General features: G+C 39.1%; 1 protein-coding gene across 1 annotated transcript in view; it reads right to left on the bottom strand.

Annotated features, from left to right (window-relative positions):
* The window catches only part of PRRC1 (proline rich coiled-coil 1), a 48,576-nt gene that overhangs the window by 17,758 nt on the left and 9,941 nt on the right, over positions 1-20,877 (bottom strand). The window contains exons 5-7 of the mRNA XM_026507873.4: positions 19,598-19,700; positions 15,738-15,901; positions 10,056-10,159 (exon numbers count right to left, since the gene is read on the bottom strand). Of these exons, the coding sequence (XP_026363658.1) occupies positions 10,056-10,159; positions 15,738-15,901; positions 19,598-19,700 (371 nt within the window). The remainder of the gene's footprint in view (positions 1-10,055; positions 10,160-15,737; positions 15,902-19,597; positions 19,701-20,877) is intronic.

Here is a 20,877-nt window from a genome sequence, read left to right as displayed (position 1 = left end):
ATGTCCTATTCTTTCCACTTAGCCAAATTTTACCTACTCTTCACAATCCCATCCAAGTCCCAATCACTCATGAATCTCATCTGACACTACCTCTACACTCAGTTATGTCTCCTCGAATTGTATGTAACATTTCCTATCAGCAAAAAATAACACACTATTTCATACAGTCACTTAAAATTGTTCATCTGTGTACATATTTTCTCCCACCTCAGGATTACCTCAAGGTTGGAGAACATTATTTATACACTATAGCCATAAATTACCAGGCACAATGCCACTCAATACTAAATAAACAACATAACAAAACCACTATGTGATTACAAAAGAGACCGATTTCAACAGTTGGGAAGCTCTTTCAGTATAAATAAATTCAGCATGTTAAAAATAATTTCTCCCATAAAAAAAGCCATCTATTTCAAGTACAAAGCCCTTAAAGACCATAATGAATTCTGTTCTTTGAATATTCTCCAAACTAAATAGATAAGCATCATTGCTCAGTAGCTCTCAGACCTGGTGACTGCCACCAGGCCCTGTTGTCCATACCTTCCATTACGCTGAATAACTGTGTGAATGACTATGTTGGTTACTGGTGATCAATTACATCTAAGCCAATACAGCACTGTATCCTTAAATTTAGTGCTATTACATTCAGTGAGTGTTCACACAATCCTACGAAGCAGGCATTACTATCTCCATTTTCTAATTAAAAAGGAGAAACCCAGGTAGAAACGTGAGCTGAGTTATGGAGATCATACAGCTAGTTAAATGATACAGCCAGACCAGAATATAAAATAGGATACATTTTTTACTAGGTATTCAGAGTCAGCCCCCCAGAACCGATTGTATTTTGCTCGTAAGACAAACAAAACAAGCCTCTTACCAAATAATTACATGCCACCAAACTAGACAACCAAGATATACAGGGATACATTTCTAGAAACATACAACCTACCAAGACTGAATCATGAAGAAACTGAAAATCTGAATCGATCGATTTCTAGTAAGGAGATTCTAGTTAGTAATCAAAAACCTCCCAACAAACAAAAGTCAGGACCAGAGATACCCTCACTGATGAGCTCTACCAAACATCTAAAAAAATATTACTACCAATCCTTCTCAAGGTCTTCCAAAACGATAAAAGGTAAGGGACACTTCCAAACTCATTTTTTAAGGCCAGCATTACCCTGATATTAAAATGAGACAAGGACACAACAGAAAAGAGAAAGGCCGATTTCCATGAGAAACATGTAAGTAAAAATTTTCAACAAAATATTAAACCAAATTCAACAATACATCAAAAGGATCATACACATGATTTAGGATTTATTCTACAGACACAGAGATGGTTCCACATCCACAGATCAATGTGATAGAAACACATTAACAAATCAAGGGCAACAAATCCTATTTCAATAGATGCAGAAAAAGCACGTGATAAAATTCAACTATTAATGATAAAAACTCTCCAAACAGGTTTAGAAGGAATGTACTCAAAATAATAAAGACCACATATGACAAGCCAATAGCTGGTATCACACTCAAAAAGAAAAAGCTGAAAATGTTTCCTCTAAGATTAGGAACAAGACAAGGATGCCCACTCTTCCCACTTCATTATTCAATATGGTATTGAAAATCCTTACCAGAGCAATTAGGCAGGAAAGCAAACTTTTTAAAAGGCATCCAAATTGGAAAAGAAGAAGGAAAACTGTGACTATTTTCAGATGACATGATATTATATATAGAAAAACACTCAAGACTAAAAAAACAAAACAAAACAAAAAGAACAAAAAACAAAACCTGTTAGAACTCATAAATGAATTCAGTAAAGTTGCACGAAAAAATCCACCAAAATCTGTGGCATATCTATATACTAATAAACTATCAAAAAGGAAACTTAAGGAAATAATACCACTGACAACTGCATCCAAAAGGACAAAACAGGAACAGATTTCACCAAGAAAGTGAAAAATCTCTACTCTGAAAACTATAAGACATTGATGAAAAAAACTGAAAACTCAAATATATGGAAAAATATTCCAGACTCAGGGATTGCAGGAATTAAAATTGTTAAAAATCTCCACACTACTCATAAAGCAATCTACAGATTCAATACAATCTCTATCAAAATTCCAATGGCATTTTTCACAGAAACAGAACCACCCTGAAGTTTGTATAGAACCACAAGACCCTGAAGAGCCAAAGCCATCTTGAGAAAGAAAGCAGAGGGGAGGGTTAAGATGGCGGAGGAGTAGGAGACCCCTTTTTTTAGCCGGTCCCCCGAGTCGAGCTGGATAGGAACCAGACCAGCCTAAACAACCACGGAACCAGCCTGAGACGCAGGAAGATGCATCTGGATCTCTACAAATGAACATCTCCAGTGCTGAGTATTGAGGTACGAGGCGGGGAGCCATGAAACTGTGCACAGATATCGGAAGATAAACAGAAGGGGGAGGGAGCCGCGTTCGGGCACCGGGGAAGCGGTAGCCACTTGCACGGGGGAGCGGGCGGGGCTCGCGGACGGCACCCGCAAAACAGCAGACTGAGACCGTGAGCCGGGTGCGCGCGCCACCAGGCATCTCGCGGAACCCCGGAATCCCGGTGCGCTCACTGGATGCAGACTGAGACCGGGAGATCCGGGAGCGCGCGCCGGGCGGCTGGCGGCTGGCGGCGTTAGAAACACAAAGGACAGAGACGCCGGCCCTGGAAGTGAGGGCAGGGACGCCGGGTGTGGGGCGCACATCCCGGGACGCTGCAGGGTTGAGCAGCACCAACAGTAACAGAGTTAAAGTGGCCAGAACATCAGTGGAGAACGGGCCGCAATCCCTCTGTTCTGTGACAGAGGCTGAAATTCGGCCGCTGCTGCTCTGACTCTCAGAAGAGGCATAGCCGGCCGCCAGGGAAAGCCGCCAGAGAACAAAAGCCTGGAAATACCGGCTCAGAGAGTGCCCATCCCCATCCTCCCTCGCAGGGGACGCCGAGACTCTACCCAAACGGGGTTGCCTGAGTATCGGCGCGGCAGGCCCCTCCCCCAGAACACAGAAGGCAGGCTGAAAAATCAAGAAGCCCACATCCCTAAGATCCCTATAAAAGAAGGGCGCACGGCCTGGGTCCTGGTCAATAATTTGGGCTCTGGACAACCCCGCAACCTCTCCTCATCAGAATGACGAGAAGGAGAAGTCCCCCCTCCAGCAAAGAAAAGACGAGTCTGTGGCCTCTGCCACAGAACTAATGGATATGGATGTAACCAAATTATCAGAAATGGAATTCAGAGTAACAATGGTCAAGATGATCTGTAGACTTGAAAAAAGTATTAACGAAAATGTTAATAGGAATATAGAATCTCTAAGGGCGGAAATGAGAGCGAATCTGGCAGAAATTAAAAATTCTGTGAGCCAAATGCAGTCAAAACTAGAGGCTCTGACGGCCAGGGTCAATGAGGCAGAAGAACAAATCGGCGAATAGGAGGATGGGTTAGTAGAAGAAAAAGCGAAAATAGAAGCGGGACTTAAAAAAATCCACGCCCACGAATGTAGGTTACGGGAGATTACTGACTCAATGAAATGATCCAATGTCAGAATCATCGGCATCCCCGAGGAGGTGGAGAAAAACTGAGGTCTAGAAGAGATATTTGAACAAATTGTAGCTGAAAACGTCCCTAATCTAGCGAGGGAAACAAACATTCGTGTCCAAGAGGCAGAGAGGACCCCTCCCAAGCTCAACCACGACAAACCTACGCCACGTCACGTCATAGTGCATTTCGCAAATATTAGATGCAAGGATACAGTATTGAAAGCGGCCAGGGCAAAGAAATTTCTCACGTACCAAGGCAAAGGTATCAGAATTACGTCAGACCTGTCTACACAGACCTGGAATGAGAAAGAGGGTTGGGGGGGCATTTTTAAAACTCTTTCAGAGAAAAACATGCAGCCAAGGATCCTTATCCAGCAAGGCTGTCATTCAGAATGGATGGAGAAATAACGACCTTCCAGAATCGCCAGTCATTAACCAATTTCGTAACCACGAAACCAGCCCTACAGGAGATATTAAGGGGGGTTCTATAAAGGTAAAAAGGCCCTAAGAGTGATACAGAACAGAAAGTCACAACCGATACAAAGACTTTACTGGCAACATGGCATCATTAAAATCATCTCTCTCAATAATCAGTCTCAATGTAAATGGCTTGAATGCTCCCATAAACGCCACAGGTTGCAGATTGGATAAAAAGAAATGACCCATCCATTTGCTGTCTACAAGAGACTCATTTTGAACCCAAAGATACACTCAGACTGACAGTAAAGGGATGGAGTACCATCTTTCACGCAAATGGACCTCAAAAGAAAACTGGGGTAGCAATTCTCATATCAGATAGATTGGATTTTAAACTAAAGACTATTATTCTTAAGGATGTATCCAGCAAGTGGATATGACAATTATAAATATCTATGCCCCCAACAGGGGAGCAGCAAGATACACAAGCCAACTCTTAACCAGAATAAAGAGACATATAGATAAAAATACATTAATAGTAGGGGACCTCAACACCCCACTATCAGAAATAGACAGAACACCCTGGCAAAAACTAAGCAAAGAATCAAAGGCTTTGAATGCCATACTCAACGAGTTGGACCTCATAGTGATATACAGAACTACACCCCAGAACCAAAGAATACTCATTCTATTCTAATGCCCATGGAACATTCTCAAGAATAGACCATGTTCTGGGACACAAAACAGGTCTCAACCGATACCAAAAGACTGAAATTATCCCCTGCATATTTTCAGACCACAACGCTTTGAAATTGGAACTCAACCACAAGGAAAAATTTGGAAGAAACTCAAACACTTGGAGACTAAGAAACATCCTGCTCAGAAATGATTCGATAAACCAGGAAATCAAAAATCAATTTAAGCAATTTATGGAGACCAATGAGAATGAAAACACAACGGTCCAAAACCTATGGGACACTGCAAAGGCAGTCCTAAGGGGGAAATACATAGCCATCCAAGCCTCACTCAAAAGAATAGAAAACTCTAAAATGCAGTTTTTATATTCTCACTTCAAGAAGCTGGAACAGCAACAGAGGGACAGGCCTAATCCACGCACGAGGAAGCAGTTGACCAAGATTAGAGCAGAAATCAATGAATTAGAAACCAGGAGTACAGTAGAGCAGATCAACAGAGCTAGAAGCTGGTTCTTTGAGAGAATTAATAACATTGACAGACCTCTGGCAAGACTTATCCAAAAGAATAGAGAAAGGACCCAAATTAATAAAATTATGAATGAAAAAGGAGAGGTCACAACCAACAACAATGAAATTGGAAGGATTATTAGAAACTTTTATCAACAGCTTTATGCCAATAAATTAAGCAATCTGGAAGAGATGGAATCCTTCCTGGAAACCTATAAACTACCAAGACTGAAACAGGAAGAAATTGATTTTTTAAACAGGCCAATTAATTATGAAGAGATTGAGTCAGTGATAAACAATCTTCCAAAAAATAAAACTTCAGGCCCAGATGGTTTTCCTGGGGAATTCTACCAAACATTCAAAGAAGAAATAATACCTATTCTCCTAAAGCTATTTCAAAAAATAGAAACAGAAGGAAAGCTACCAAACTCATTCTATGAGGCCAATATTACCTTGATCCCCAAACCAGGCAAAGACCCCATCAAAAAGGAGAATTACAGACCGATTTCCCTGATGAATATGGACGCCAAAATCCTCAACAAGATCCTGGCAAACAGAATCCAACTGTACATTAAAAGGATTATCCATCATGACCAAGTGGGATTCTTCCCTGGGATGCAGGGCTGGTATAACATTCCCAAATCTATCAGTGTCTTAGATTTTATTCAGAAACAAAAATTTAGAAATCATATGATTCTCCTAATAGATGCAGAAAAAGCATTTGACAAAATACAGCATCCTTTTCTGATTAAAACCCTTCAGAGTGTAGGAATAGAGGGTTCATTTCTCAAGCTCATAAAAGCCATCTATGAAAAGCCTACAGCAAATATTATTCTCAACGGGGAAAAGCTGAAAGCCTTTCCCTTAAGATGAGGAACACAACAAGGATGCCCACTCTCGCCACTACTATTCAACATAGTACTAGAAGTCCTTGCAACAGCAATCAGATGACAAAAAGGGATAAAAGGTATGCAAATCGGCAAAGAAGAAGTCAAACTGTCTCTCTTCGCAGATGACATGATACTCTATATGGAAAACCCAAAAGAATCCACTCCCAAACTATTAGAAGTTATAGAGCAATTCAGTAACGTGGCAGGATACAAAATCAATGCTCAGAAATCAGTTGCATTTCTATACAGGAATAATGAGACTGAAGAAAGAGAAATTAGGGAATCCATCCCCATTTACAATAGCACCAAAAACCATACGGTACCTTGGAATTCACTTAACCAGATACGTAAAGGATCTATATTCTAGAAACTATATATCACTCTTGAAAGACATTGAGGAAGACATAAAAAGATGGAAAAATATTCCATGCTCATGGATCGGAAGAATTAACATAGTTAAAATGTCCATGCTACCCAGAGCAATCAACACTTTTAATGTTATCCTGATCAAAATACCAATGACATTTTTCAAGGAACTGGAACAAATAGTCCTTAAATTTTTGTGGTACCGGAAAAGGCCCCGAATCGCCAAGGAACTGTTGAAAAGGAAAAACAAAGCTGGGGGCATCACAATGCCAGATTTCGAGCTGTACTACAAAGCTGTGATCACAAAGACAGCATGGTACTGGCACAAAAACAGACACACAGACCAATGGAACAGAATAGAGAACCCAGAAATGGACCCTCGGCTCTCTGGGCAACTCATCTTTGACAAAGCAGGAAAAAACATCCAGTGGAAAAAAGTCTCTTCAATAAATGGTGCTGGGAAAATTGGACAGCTACATGCAAAAGAATGAAACTTGACCACTCTCTCACACCATACACAAAAATAAACTCCAAATGGATGAAAGACCTCGATGTGAGACAGGAATCCATCAAAATCCTAGAGGAGAACATAGGCAGCAACCTCTACGACATCGGCCAAAGCAACCTTTTTCATGACACATCTCCAAAGGCAAGAGAAACAAAAGATAAAATGAACATGTGGGACTTCATCAAAATTAAAAGCTTCTGCACAGCCAAGGAAACAATCAAAAAAACTAAGAGGCAGCCCACGGAATGGGAGAATATATTTGCAAATGATGCTACAGATAAAAGACTGGTATCCAAGATCTACAAAGAGCTTCTCAAACTCAATACGCAAGAAACAAACAAATCAAAAAATGGGCAGAAGATATGAACAGACACTTTTCCAATGAGGACAGACACTTTTCCAATGAAGACATACAAATGGCTAACAGACACATGAAAAAAGGTTCAAAATCATTAGCCATCAGGGAAATTCAAATCAAAACCACACTAAGATACCACCTTACGCCAGTTAGAATGGCAAAAATCAACAAGGCAGGATGCTGGAGAGGATGTGGAGAAAGGGGATCCCTCCTACATTGTTGATGGGAATGCAGGTTGGTGCAGCCACTCTGGAACAGTGTGGAGGGCCCTTAAAAAGTTAAAAATTGAGCTACCCTATAACCCAGCCATTGCACTACTGGGTGTTTACCCCAAAGATACAGACGTAGTGAAGAGAAGGACCATACGCACCCCAATGTTCATAGCAGCATTGTCCACAATAGCTAAATCATGGAAGGAACCGAGATGCCCTTCAACAGATGACTGGATTAAGAAGCTGTGGTCCATATATACAATGGAATATTACTCAGCTATCAGAACGAATTCTCAACATTTGCTGCAACATGGACGGCACTGGAGGAGATAATGCTAAATGAAAAAAGTCAAGCAGAGAAAGAATTATCATATGATTTCTCTCATCTATGGAACATAAGAACTAGGAAGATCGGTAGGGGAAGAAAGGGATAAAGAAGGGGGGGGCGCCTGGGTGGCACAGCGGTTAAGCGTCTGCCTTTGGCTCAGGGCGTGATCCCCGCGTTGTGGGATCGAGCCCCACATCAGGCTCCTCTGCTATGAGCCTGCTTCTTCCTCTCCCACTCCCCCTGCTTGTGTTCCCTCTCTCGCTGGCTGTCTGTATCTCTGTCGAATAAATAAATAAAATCTTAAAAAAAAAACGGGGGGGTAATCAGAAGGGGGAATGAAGCATGAGAGACTATGGACTCTGGGAAACAGACTGAGGGCTTCAGAGGGGAGGGGGGTGGGGGAATGGGATAAACTGGTGATGGGTAGTAAGGAGGGCACGTATTCCATGGTGCAGTGGGTGTTATACGCAACTGATGAATCATCGAACTTTGCATCAGAAACCAGTGATGTACTGTATGTTGACTAACATAATGTAAAAAAACATTAAAAAAAAAGAAAGAAAGTAGCATCACACTCTTTCATTTCAAACTATATTACAAAGCTATACTCATCAAAATAGTATGGTATTGGCATAACAACAGACACAAAGATCAGTCCAACAGAACAGAGAGCGAAGGAATAAACCCACACATATATGGTGAATTAATTTACAACAAAAGAGCCAAGAATACACAATGGGAAAAGGACAGTCTGTAAAATAAATGGTGTTGGGGAAACTAGACTGCTTACATCATACACAAAAAGTTAACTCAAATGGATTCAAGACTTGAACTCAAGATCAGAAACCAGTAAACTGGGCGCCTGGGTGGCACAGCGGTTAAGCGTCTGCTTTCGGCTCAGGGCGTGATCCCGGCGTTGTGGGATCGAGCCCCACATCAGGCTCCTCCGCTATGAGCCTGCTTCTTCTTCTCCCACTCCCCCTGCTTGTGTTCCCTCTCTCGCTGGCTGTTTCTATCTCTGTCAAATAAATAAATAAAATCTTAAAAAAAAAAAAAATAGTAAACTTCTAGACAACAAGAAGGGTAAGCTGCTTGCTATCAGTCTTGGTCATAATTTTTTGGATGTGACACCAAAAGCAAAGGCAACAAAAGCAAAAATCAGTAAGGAGGACTCCATCAAACTAAAAAGTTTCTACACAGCAAAGGAAACCATCAACAAAATGAAAAGGCAACCTACTGAAGGGGAGAAAATATTCACAAATCACATTCCTCATAAGGTGTTTAACATCTAAAATATATCAAAAACACAAAGAACTCAAGAGCAAAAAAACAATCCAATTAAAAAATGGACAGAGGCTCTGACGTACAGATGGCCAACATGTACATGCAAAGATGCTCAACATCACTCTTCATCAGGGAGACGGCAAAACTACAATGAGACATCACCTTACACGTGTTAGGATGGCTATTACCAAAAAGTCAAAAAAAACAAGTGTTGGAAAAGATACGGAGAAAAAGAGAACCCTTGATGAGAATGTAAACTTGTGCAGCCACTATGGAAAGCAATATGGAGGTTCCTCAAAAAATTAAATGAGCCATACTGATCCAGCAATTCCACTTCTGGGTATTTATCTGAGGGAAATGAGAACACTACCTTGAAGAGATAGATGCCCCCGCCCCAATCCACATTCACGGCAGCATTATTTACAATAACCAAGACATGGAAGCAACCTAAGTGTCTGTCAATGGAAGAATGAATAAACAAAACGTGGTGTGTGTACACACACACACACACACACACACACACACACTATCCAGCCATGGAAAAGAAGGAAATCTTGCCATCTGCAACATGAATGGACTTTCAGGGCATTAAATTAAGGGAAACAAGTCAGAGAAAACAAATACCATATGATCCTACTTTTTATGGAATAAAAAAAAATGAACTCACACATACAAAGAACAGACTGGTGGCAGGGCAGGGGTCGGGGGGTGAGTAAAATGAGTGAAGGGGGCTGTTAAAAGATATAAACTTCCAGTTACAAAGTAAGTCATGAGGATAAAATGTACAGCGCAGTGACCACACTTAATAATACTGTTCTGTAGATCTGAAAATTGCTAGGAGAGAGATCCTGAGAGTTCTCATTACAAGAAAACAATTTGTAATGATGTTTAAAAAAAAAAAAAAAAAGCCTCTTTCTTACTTGTCAGGTAGCAATTCTGCAATGAAGTTTTCTACTGACACAGCAGTCTGTTTTTCATGGATCACTCCAGTTCGACGCAAGCTGTCTATCCGTTCCTGGGCGCCCTGAATGACAACCGTGTAGGTTAGAAACCATTTCTAATTATTCAGTATTAACTATACTAAGTTATGGTTATATAAGTAATACACAAATACATTTACACACAAATAAACTAGATAGTCATTGTAAATATTCAAACAATACAGAAGTATAAAGAGTTAAAAAGGCCAATCATGTTCCCCTCAGTATTAACCGTTTATACAGCACATTCCGAACTATTCCCACATACGCTATTTGGGTTGCTACTATGAAATGGATTATTTTTATATTAATGTTCTACTTCGTTATTACTAATATAATGAAACTATGTACTTCTTAATGTTGGTTGATATCTTACTGATAAAATTTTTTTTTCAGTCCTAGTAGTTTTTATTTCATTTTCTCTTGAGGTATCTAGGTAGGCAATCATATCAAAGTGAATGATTTCTCTTGCTTCTTAACTTCCTTTAAATATAGCCTTACAATATGCACCAAAATGACAGCTGATTTATTTTTAACTGCTAATGTATATATTGCACCAAAACTTGTTTAAGACAATTATTACCATTTATGCAACAAAACTGAGGGGCTGAAAATACTGTATATATAACTCAAAACCAGTGCATCTGTAATGGTAGACAAACTACAAGTTTTTAGTAAAGTTGCTATTTCCTACTTTATCTGAATCACTTCGTAAATAGTGATCATAAGGGAAGTGACAGTGTTCAAACAGCAAGACAAAATGCATTCTGTTTTTTAATAAAACTACCACGGATAATACATTAACCTACTTTTACTATGGACAGCAGAGAGAAGTAGTGAATGAGAAAAAGTGGTCAGTTCTTATGAAAATTTCAAAAACTAGGACACTTCTAGAGACATCTGAACTTATTTTGGAGACAACAGAAATAAAGAAGAGGTGACCAGTGCATGAAAATGGGTAAACCAATTTAAGACACTAGCTTATAAAGATTAAGGATGAAAGAAGGTATGAATTAAACTATACTAATACTGACTGTATTTTTGCTTAATCTCTCTAGTACCACGCACACTGTCTAACCCAAGAGACATTCAGTAAGAAAATACTACATGAAAAAATGAAGAAGGGAAGAAATAAAGGCCTTCTTGAAAATTTTTATCACTCATGTTAACAATCTAAATGGTATAAATCTAGTAAGAGTGAATGAGGAGGCAGCTGTTGAATTTGAAAGAAAACGTAACTATACTGGATAATGTAAATTTGCCTACATCATTTTCCTCCCAAGAGGATATCAGTTATGGTTAAATTTTGATTATGAGTAAGTTTAAATAAATGTTAACTGAATAAAAACTATTAGGGAATTAGTGGGATATTTAAGAGATTCATCCCCAACTATCTGAAATGATATCTCAGCTAAGCACTACAACAAAATATTCCTAGATTTGATGCTTCCAGGAAACGAAGTCTGTTCATTTTTTACTATCCTACAACATAGGGCTTCCTATTTCATAAGGAAAATGAAGAGGGGGTTATTATGTGCCTCTTCTCCTCTTATGTTAATTAATTAAGTGTGGCATCTTTTGGAATCACAAATATAGACACTTTAAGATTAGCCCCTACCAGTGTTTTGAGAATGAAATTTTAACTTTATTTTCAGAAGTGTAAGGAATTAATAATTAGTTTTGAGGCCACAGCGAAATAAATATCTTGAACAGAAGAAAGATACAGAAAAGCTCCCAGAGCTTATCCTGTACTCTAAGAGTTTATACTAAGCAATTCGGTTTAAGTAAAATTCCATGCTGCTTCTTAACTGCATATAATTACCTACATCTTTGGCGAATATAAGTTATAAAATACTGGCCCTAACTATGACTGGCTTTTCAATGAAATTAATGCCTGGCACACAAGTTTCAGAAGCTTCCTAGTGTTAATGATGGCAGACTGATTTCCTTAAATCTAAGTTCTCCTTCAAACAGCCATTCACTTCAAATAAAATCCAATGGGGAGTAAAAAATCTGGGTTGCAATTTTAATATTCTAGCATTCTACATTATTTTTCTTCTCATTAGCTCCCTCTACTGCTTCTGAAAAAAATAAACGGCTGGTAAATTTATAAATGATTTTCCTATGCATGTATCGGTTTCAATGAATTTTGACTTTAAGCTTTTATTAAAAATTATGGAAAAGAAACCCGAAGGTCTGAATTTGAAGGGCAAAAACCAACAGCAAAACTTAATCTGTCAAACACTAACAATGCCACAATATAAACTGAAGTATTACTATTATACAGAAGAGGAAGTTTTTCTTTTAGAAAAAAATTTCCATCAGCCTTTCAAGAACAGCATCTCATGATTTTAAGTATCTTCTGTGTAATAATATTTAATGTAACAAAATATGTAAGACCCATGTTTTTAAAAACCATGAAATTCTGAGTTATATTCCAAATGTCACATCTAAATGGTATAAATCTAGTAAGAGATCATCAAAAATTAATGACCTATCAGCTGAGAGCTCTGTCTGGTCCCTCTTCGGTTTTGATGGGAACAAACAACTGGAAACCACATGACCTGCAAAATGCTTTAGCCCAGTCATCATGTCCTTTGTATTCTCAACATTGAAAACAGTATTTTGAATTGTCCGTTCAGATGACCCTCAGGAGTATTTTATGTTCGGAGGCAGCGTATCACGTGACTATTTAGTGGGCAAGAGGTATGTCTCATTTCACGAAGGGAGAGAATAGGGCTTCTTAAGGGGGAGATGGGAAAGGAGAACAAGTTGCCTTAATCAGAGGTATGTATTCAGGCAGGAAATTTTTAGGCAAGAGTGTATCTGGAAGCTGAAGTAGCCGAGCTCCTTAAAACTCCCTGGGTCTCCTTAGACCTTGTAAAATCTTGTATATCAACAGAGGTACTTCTAGACCAGTCTGCAGACCACTGTGTGATTGTGGAGGCTCGATCACGGGATAGCAATGGGTGGGCTGCTGGAGTGCTATTAAGTGAAAAATCTTTATTCTTCTTGTGAAACTGATAGGGTGTTAAACCAAAATTGAAAGCAGATCCCACAATGAAAATGTTTTCTGTATTAGACTGTTTACTTGAGGAAATAAATGATTAATTTTAAAAACACACCCTTGCACTTTTAGGGTTTAGACAACTGCTAGATATTCATTTTAAAGAACATCTAAGTGTGCACACATCTGCGAACCAAACCAAAATTCCTGCTCTTGAGGAACTTAATTCTTGTGGGAAAACATTATAAAACACTAATATTAAACTAAATGACAGAGTGTATGAGAAGGTGCTGAGTACTGTAGGAAAGAAAACAGAGGAGAGGAGGGTGATCCTGGTATAGCTGTGTGGAATGTAATACTAAATAGGTGGTCAGGACAGGCCTCGCCATGCAAGGAAGACGGGAGTGAAGACTTAAAGAAGGTTTAGCCAAGTACATATTTGAGAGAAGAATGTCCCAGAGAGAAGAAAGAGCTAGTGAAAAGGCCCTCAGAGAGACGCCAGGCACGTATGAAGAGCTAGAAGGAAGCCAATGCGACCAGCGTTTGAGTGAGCAAGGGGAAGACCAGTGGGAGAAGCAGCCAGAGTGGAAACAAACTCCATGTCAGCCAGGATGCGTGGGGCCATGGAAGCCACTTTAAGGAACGAGGGTTTACAATGAGTAAAACATAAAATGCTGAAACACAAGTGACATGCTCTGACCTATGACTTGAAAGGATTACTTGACTGTTCAGAATGACCTAGAGGGCCACAAGGTTACCCTATGAGATAACCCTAAAACTGGATGGCCTAGTAGCAGGCAATGGCAAGATTCCATCAAGACACTGTGGCGGTGGTGGAGATGTGAGAAGCAGTCAGATGCTGGACACACTGTAAACTCAGGACGAACAAGATTTCTTGATGAACTGGACATGGGTAAAGAGAGAAGTCAAGAGTGACTCCAAGGTTTCTCCCCTGAGAAAATGGAAGGATAGGCTGCCATCATGGACAAGGCTACACGAGCAGGCTTGGAGGAAAGAAAAGCAGATGGATGCTAAACACAGTTAAGTTTGAGACATTCAAGTTAAGGAGTTGAGAAGACAACTTTTACATCATCTAGTTTACATGAGAGGCCTGTGCTGGTGATAGAAATTTGAAACTGTCAGCCCAGAGATGATATTTAAAGCCAGCAGACACTATGGGCTCACGAGGGAGGGAATGTAGATAAAGACAAGATCATTAGGGGGAACCAGCAAAGGAGGCACAGGGGAGTGAGCAAATAGTAACGCAGGGAAAAAACAAATGGACCCCAGAAGTGAAAGAAATACTCAAGAATAATAACTGTCTCAAAAGCCAGTGACAGGCAAAACAAGATGGGGACACTGCTGACGTGCACAGCATTCTCTGGGGAGTCAGGCTGAGCGCCTGCCTAGGCCGGCTGTAGGAGAATATGAAGGAACAATTAGAAAATGCTGGCAATTGTTTGGAGGAGTTTTGCTGCAAAAAGCAGCAAAAAATTAAGGTGGTAGATGATGAGAAGAGGAGGTAAAAAAAAAATCTGTTAAAAATTTCTTTCATTTGTTTTTTAAAGCGGGAGAAATATTTGTATGCTGATGACCTGTTCAGTGTTCATTTGTTCTTGAGTGTCTATATGCTGGTGGTAAAAAAACGTATGGGAGGACAGGGTTCTTGGAACTTTAACCCTCACTGGCTTGAGGGGACCAGATCTAGTTCACTGGGAATGGGACTGGTTTTACACAAACGTGTGACAAGTGTTTTAATAGTCACAGGGCAGAAGACAAGACAGTAATTCTGAAGTGGTGGTGTCAGTGTGCGGTTGTATGAAATAAGTTATCCCATCATCTGTCCCTGTGACGGAGGGTTTATTATCTACAGACTTGATCACAAGATCCTCTTCTCTCACTAGGGAAAACCTAAGGCAGTGTCTTCCTTTTGACATTATTACTGGTAACAAGATTTAACAGGCCTCTCCTACAAGAGCCCCTGGCAAACTGTGGTTATACGCAGGTATTATACACACCTGGAAAGTGCCAGGCAAGGGGATTAAAAGGATGAAGAAGGGGAAGAATCAAAGCAAGGAAGCAAGGGAAAGCTTTCTGGATGAATGCTGAGTCCAAGCACAAGGGAAAAGGGGGACCTGTAGGGTCAATCTAGAACCTGCCTACTGGAACCCCATTACTACTCTGGAAACTTTCAAGTATGTTAGAGTCCCCAAAACCACGAAGAAATACGTAAGTGTAAAGTATTATTAATAGTGATAGTAATAAAAAGCTTAGAGAATTCAAGTGATACTAATTTCAGTATAAAATGTTTAAATTCAGTAGGACTTACACGTTAGCACTGGGTTAAGATTTCCTTTAGGACTAACTACTCTCTCTGTGTTCTCTGCATGGGTTTCCTCCCCTCCCCAAGCATCAAAACTGACCCTGAGTTTCTTTAAATTAAAACTCCGCTGTACCTTCATATCACGACAGTTGTCGAAATAAAAACCAAGATGATCACTACCTCAGAATGTACAAACCCATCAGCTCCATAAAGACCAAAAGATTATCATCCAAATTATGAAAAAATTAACTGCCAGTTTCTATATGCTGAAAAAAGGTGTTGCATTACTCACTTTCAATCCAGCCGCATAGCCCACTGGCTGTGGGGCAATATTGGACTGGCCAGCTTCCCCTATGACCACAGCTAAGCCAAAGACCTCCTGGAAGGCATCTCGGACAGCAGCAACTTTTACTTCTTTATTCGAGGTCACTACAATATCCAGTTCACCTCCAGATTCTACGAAGATCAGAAGAAAATTTTAATTCCAAGTTAAAATAATGAAATTCTCACAAGCAATGCCATATGCTAACACTTTATTACATAATTATTACCAACCTCACAGAATACTGCCAGATACAGATGATGAACTTTTTTACAGGCTGAGGAAACTAAGACTGATAAGGCCTTGCCCAAGGTGACACGGCTCCTTATACTTAGCATGATGTCGGGACTCAAACCTACGCACTCCAAAATCCTCTTTTCACGATCCGACACACACGTTTTCCCCCCTCATTTAACAGCATTGTAGTCTAAATGCTTAGACCCAAACTACCAACTTTTCCTGACTTAAAAATGAGCATTTAATGCATTAACTGAGGGAGTCTCATCTGCAGGCAGGAGACAGTGCATATCCTCTAATGGTTCTAACTATCCCATCTGCCGGACAGAACACAACAGTTTTTTTCCTATGGAATACTGCTCCAGAATATATTAGTAACTCCCCCTTAGAACAGCATTTTGTGGTCAGACAAGCTTGGGAGATGCTGTACACATTTCCTTCTTGGAAATTCACAATGAACATTAACACCAAAATTCTGAGAAAACCAAAAGTTAAAATTCGTGAGTTTAACCCAGTACTTTCCCATACTTAATCTGAATACGTTAACATTTAATAACCACTCCTAAGAAGTTTTCCATAGATGTCAGTTTGGGAAATAATGTTCTAACAGCTATGAAAAAAGTTTAATTTTCTATTATACCACTCTATTAATTTCATGAGCTTTCATTTTCTAGTAAGTTTAAACTTTGGATAGAACACTGCATTTTAAGGCTGCAAATCAAAATGGTTTTTCTGCTTTTGGTTAATAAAGACACACCTCTATTATACACAAACTTCTTATACCATGGGGATGCTGGAGTTTCCAGGCCTGCAACTATGGAGCAGTCAGAGAAATGAACTATGTGGCTTGTGAGATACAAGTTACAATTTAGGATACACTACAGAAAATGAAAATAAAGACTGTTACTGATGATAACTAATTTCCCAGACTTATAAAGAAGTCTGCACTAAACGAGAACTGCCATGAAATGTGTTTATCTAGAAAATAGCTTAAATGGGAGAGTCACCTCTTTTGTCATACATCTTCATCATTACACGAAAAAAAACCCAGCGGATGCCACAAATGGGATAGTTATTAATTATACATCTATTACTGTCCTAATACGCAAGCACATAAGGAAATGGAAATACCAACATAGATAAAACCTGAAATTTAAAAAGGCTAAGAAATGAAATAAAAATTTTAAAATGTTTTTACAATTATTTTTAAAACCTACATACCATTTAGACAGAGTAATTTGATCAAATATATCTAATTTTTTTCTTTTTAAATCTTAAACGAACATTTTCTGACATACTGAGCTCAAAGACCTAGTTCTAAGCACAGCATATTTTGCTACTTAGTGTTAAGGGCTATCACTAGTAAAATAGATTTATCCAGAAAGCTGTTTGTACAGTAAACCATTTTGCCCCCAGAAACAATGCTATGCTTTTCCCAAATATGTTATGGAACAGCTGATACTTGGGCTTTTTCTCATATATCTTTTTTCCTAATAGGATGATCTAGAGATCCCATCTTTACTAGAATTTCATAAGTTACTAAAACCTAAAGCATTGAGTCCCATAGGAGAAAAAGAGAATATACTTTCTACTCATTTTTTTCCTCCATATGGGACATGTCTCTTGATCCTATCTGAGTAGAGGTCCACTAAACTTCAGCTCAAAAGGCTTTTTCAGCCTTTTTGTAAAAAGCAATGCCACCTTAAATGATGATGGGAAAAGTAATTCTAAGAACACAGGAAGCTAAACTGTGTTAAAAATCCATTTCTAACAGTTCTTGTGTTTTCTTGATACATCTGAAACTGTTCTGGTGATTTCTAGAATACTTCTGTAAAAATACCTTAAGTTTTAACTCAAGTTTTGTTACATCAGAATGGTCCTGCTTTCACTGCCTGTCAATAAGGTGTCAACTTTTTCACATCAGTTTTATTGCTTTTTACAGCTAATTAAGACTATATATTATGACATTTGCTAATACACATTTCATTTTGTATCTTCCCCCTAACCACACCCTTCATCTTTTGCCTTTTTCTTGATGTCAGGCAGACTATTGGCCTGAGAAAAAGCCTTGGGTTTGACTCCTGAAGTCATTAGCTTTGTTAGTTGGGGAAGTCACTGATCTTGTTTCTTCACAGTAAAGTATCTGCCACCTCACTGGGCTTGTTCTAAGGATTAAATAACTGCTTTCACAGTCTAACACAGTACACGCTCAAATAGCAAGAACTCCAAAAACACTAATTCCTTTCTTTCCCTCATTCAAAATACAGCTTGCGCTGGGTGCCTGGGTGGCTCAGTCGGTTAAGCATTTGCCTCCAGCTCAGGTCATGATCCCAGAGTCCCAGGATCGAGTCCCACATCGGGCTCCCCACTGATTGGGGAATCTGCTTCTCCCTCTGACCCTCCCCCCTCTCGTGCTCTCTCTCTCTCAAATAAAATCTTAAAAAAAAAAAAAAAACACAAAAAACAAAACATGAGCTTATGAAGGAAAGAATATATATGATGCATTAATTATGTCAAACTTAATTATTATGAATATAGGAAACCTTATCTAAGGTAGGGTCCAATTTCTAAATCCTCTGGCAGTTACAAACACAAAGAACAATTCACCTGATTTAATACTTAAATCCATTTTCTAGTTTCAGGGAAGCAAAGTGGCTAAGTGCAAAAAAAAAACAAAAAAAAAAACAAAAAAAAAAACAAAAAAAACCAAAAACTGACCATGGGTTCAATCTAGCTCTACCAAGCTGTGTGACCTAGGATAATCATCTCTCTGAACCCAGGGGTTCCCTTGCAGAGTTCCTAAACACTGCCTCGCAGAGCAAGCACTTCAGAAATGATACTTCTTACTAAGGTCTTACCCTCTGACATTTACTACATTGTGAACTACCAACAGCAGCAAGACTCGTGAAAGCTACTGACTTTTCTCGCTAATGAAAATCTCTGTTCTAGTACCTAGTGCACAGCTTCGGCTTCTAAGCCGTGATCTTCAACAGAATGACTAATAATTGCTCACTGAAGCTGCTAAGCAACTGTTTCTTCACATACTGGACATGTGCATTCAAAATTACACGCAGACAGCATGTATGTCTACGTCATCTCTCTGGAGAGTTCTTGGGAAGGAGGACTCAAAGTGGTTAAAATAGTTTTCCCACCAAACCTATTAGTCAGATATTATTAATAAACAGAATTAACTTCCTCTAAAAATATTATTCCTGGGTTAAGCATAATCACATTTAATTAAGACAGATAATTGGACAATTACCAAAATCAAATATAAACAAAGCATCACTTCAAATATCCTTAGTGAATAAAGTAAAATTCATACAAAGCAACACTAACTGTATTTAAAATTGAAATACACTAAGTATATTAATTAATATACTAATGCATATTGGTTTTACTCCTCCCAAAGTTCACTGTGTTTTCAAAATTCATTTGTGACTAAGAAAAAGATAAATTAATAATACTAACACTAAGACAATCAACTTACAACGTAAGAGGATTTCCACTGATTACAACACTACGGAATCACAGTGAGACAAAGGCACGTATTTAGAAACACAGGCAGACGCTGCTCTATCTTGAATACTTACTGATATACGGAGCCATGCCAGGGTCCAGCGTTGTAATCATGCTTTCTACTGAATGTTTTGTTTTATCAAGCACAGATTTCACCACAGGATTTCCGGCCACACCCTGCACAAAACAAATTAACACATAAACGCCCATTCTAAGCAAAGAACACCTAATGGTGACAGAAAACTCTTTTAAAGTTTCTGATACATCACAGACTTGTTATTCGGTAAAATGTAAGAAAGACAAATTGCTGTTAAGTTTTCAAAATGCTCATTCTCACTTTCTCTCTTCTCACAGACCCGTAGCAGTCTGCAGACCACACTCTGAGGAGCACGGACTTAGGAAGTATGAATACTGTATACACACACGTTTGTGTATTCATTGTATGGGTGTGTATATTCATATGTATTCATTTTATACGTGCATACATGTATATGCATTTTATTTCTTTGTGTGTGCATATTTTAATTTCATTTCACATCTACTTATTTATATAAAAGACTAGGAAAAACTTATCCATCAAGATCCCAAATAAAAACAGTAATTAGTTGTCTCCATAGACTCATACTTGGTTCCCTAGAAAAAAAATAAAAATATTCACATTTCTCATCCTTATTCCCCAAAAGTTACCTATTAATATAAATTACTCTGCTGTCTCCTACTAACGTTTCTTTTTTTCCCTACTTCCTGTTTATTGTGTTCATTCCCAAATTCTCTTTTAACCCAGATCTACTCCTCTGAATTCTTAAAACCACGCTATTTTTTTTTAAGATTTTATTTGTTTGACAGAGAGCGAGACAGGGAACACGAGCAAGGGGAGTGTGAGCAGGAGAAGCAGGCTTCCCGCTGAGTGGGGAGCACGATGTGGGGCTCAATCCCAGGACCCTGGGACCATGACCTGAGCCAAAGGCAGACACTTAACAGCTGAGCCACCCAGGAGCCCCTTAAAACCACCCTATTAAACAGAAGGAACCAGGTCTGAGTGTTCCCTTCTTGTGCCGTACTTCTCCAGCAGTAAAAAAGCCTTCCGGGGAGCAGCGCCTCCTGAAATGGCATCTGGCTAACAGGCCACCATTCCACCTCTTCCAACCTACCACTGAACTAAGATGATTCAGAAAAAAAGCTGAGTCCATAACACTGATACTTAAAACTGTCAACCAATCTTATGCGGAATATTAGAAGAACAATTTACAAGACATGTAAAGTAGAGCTTGGTACAAGTGCTAACGGACACACTGACACATGCTCTTAACACGGAAAAGAAGGAACAATGCCTGTACGAAGAAAAACTTTAAAA

This window comes from Ursus arctos, unplaced genomic scaffold (genome assembly GCF_023065955.2).
Source record: "Ursus arctos isolate Adak ecotype North America unplaced genomic scaffold, UrsArc2.0 scaffold_5, whole genome shotgun sequence".
NCBI lineage: Eukaryota > Metazoa > Chordata > Mammalia > Carnivora > Ursidae > Ursus > Ursus arctos.
Note: the sequence above shows the minus strand (reverse complement) of the source record. Positions and strands in the feature narration are given on the sequence as shown.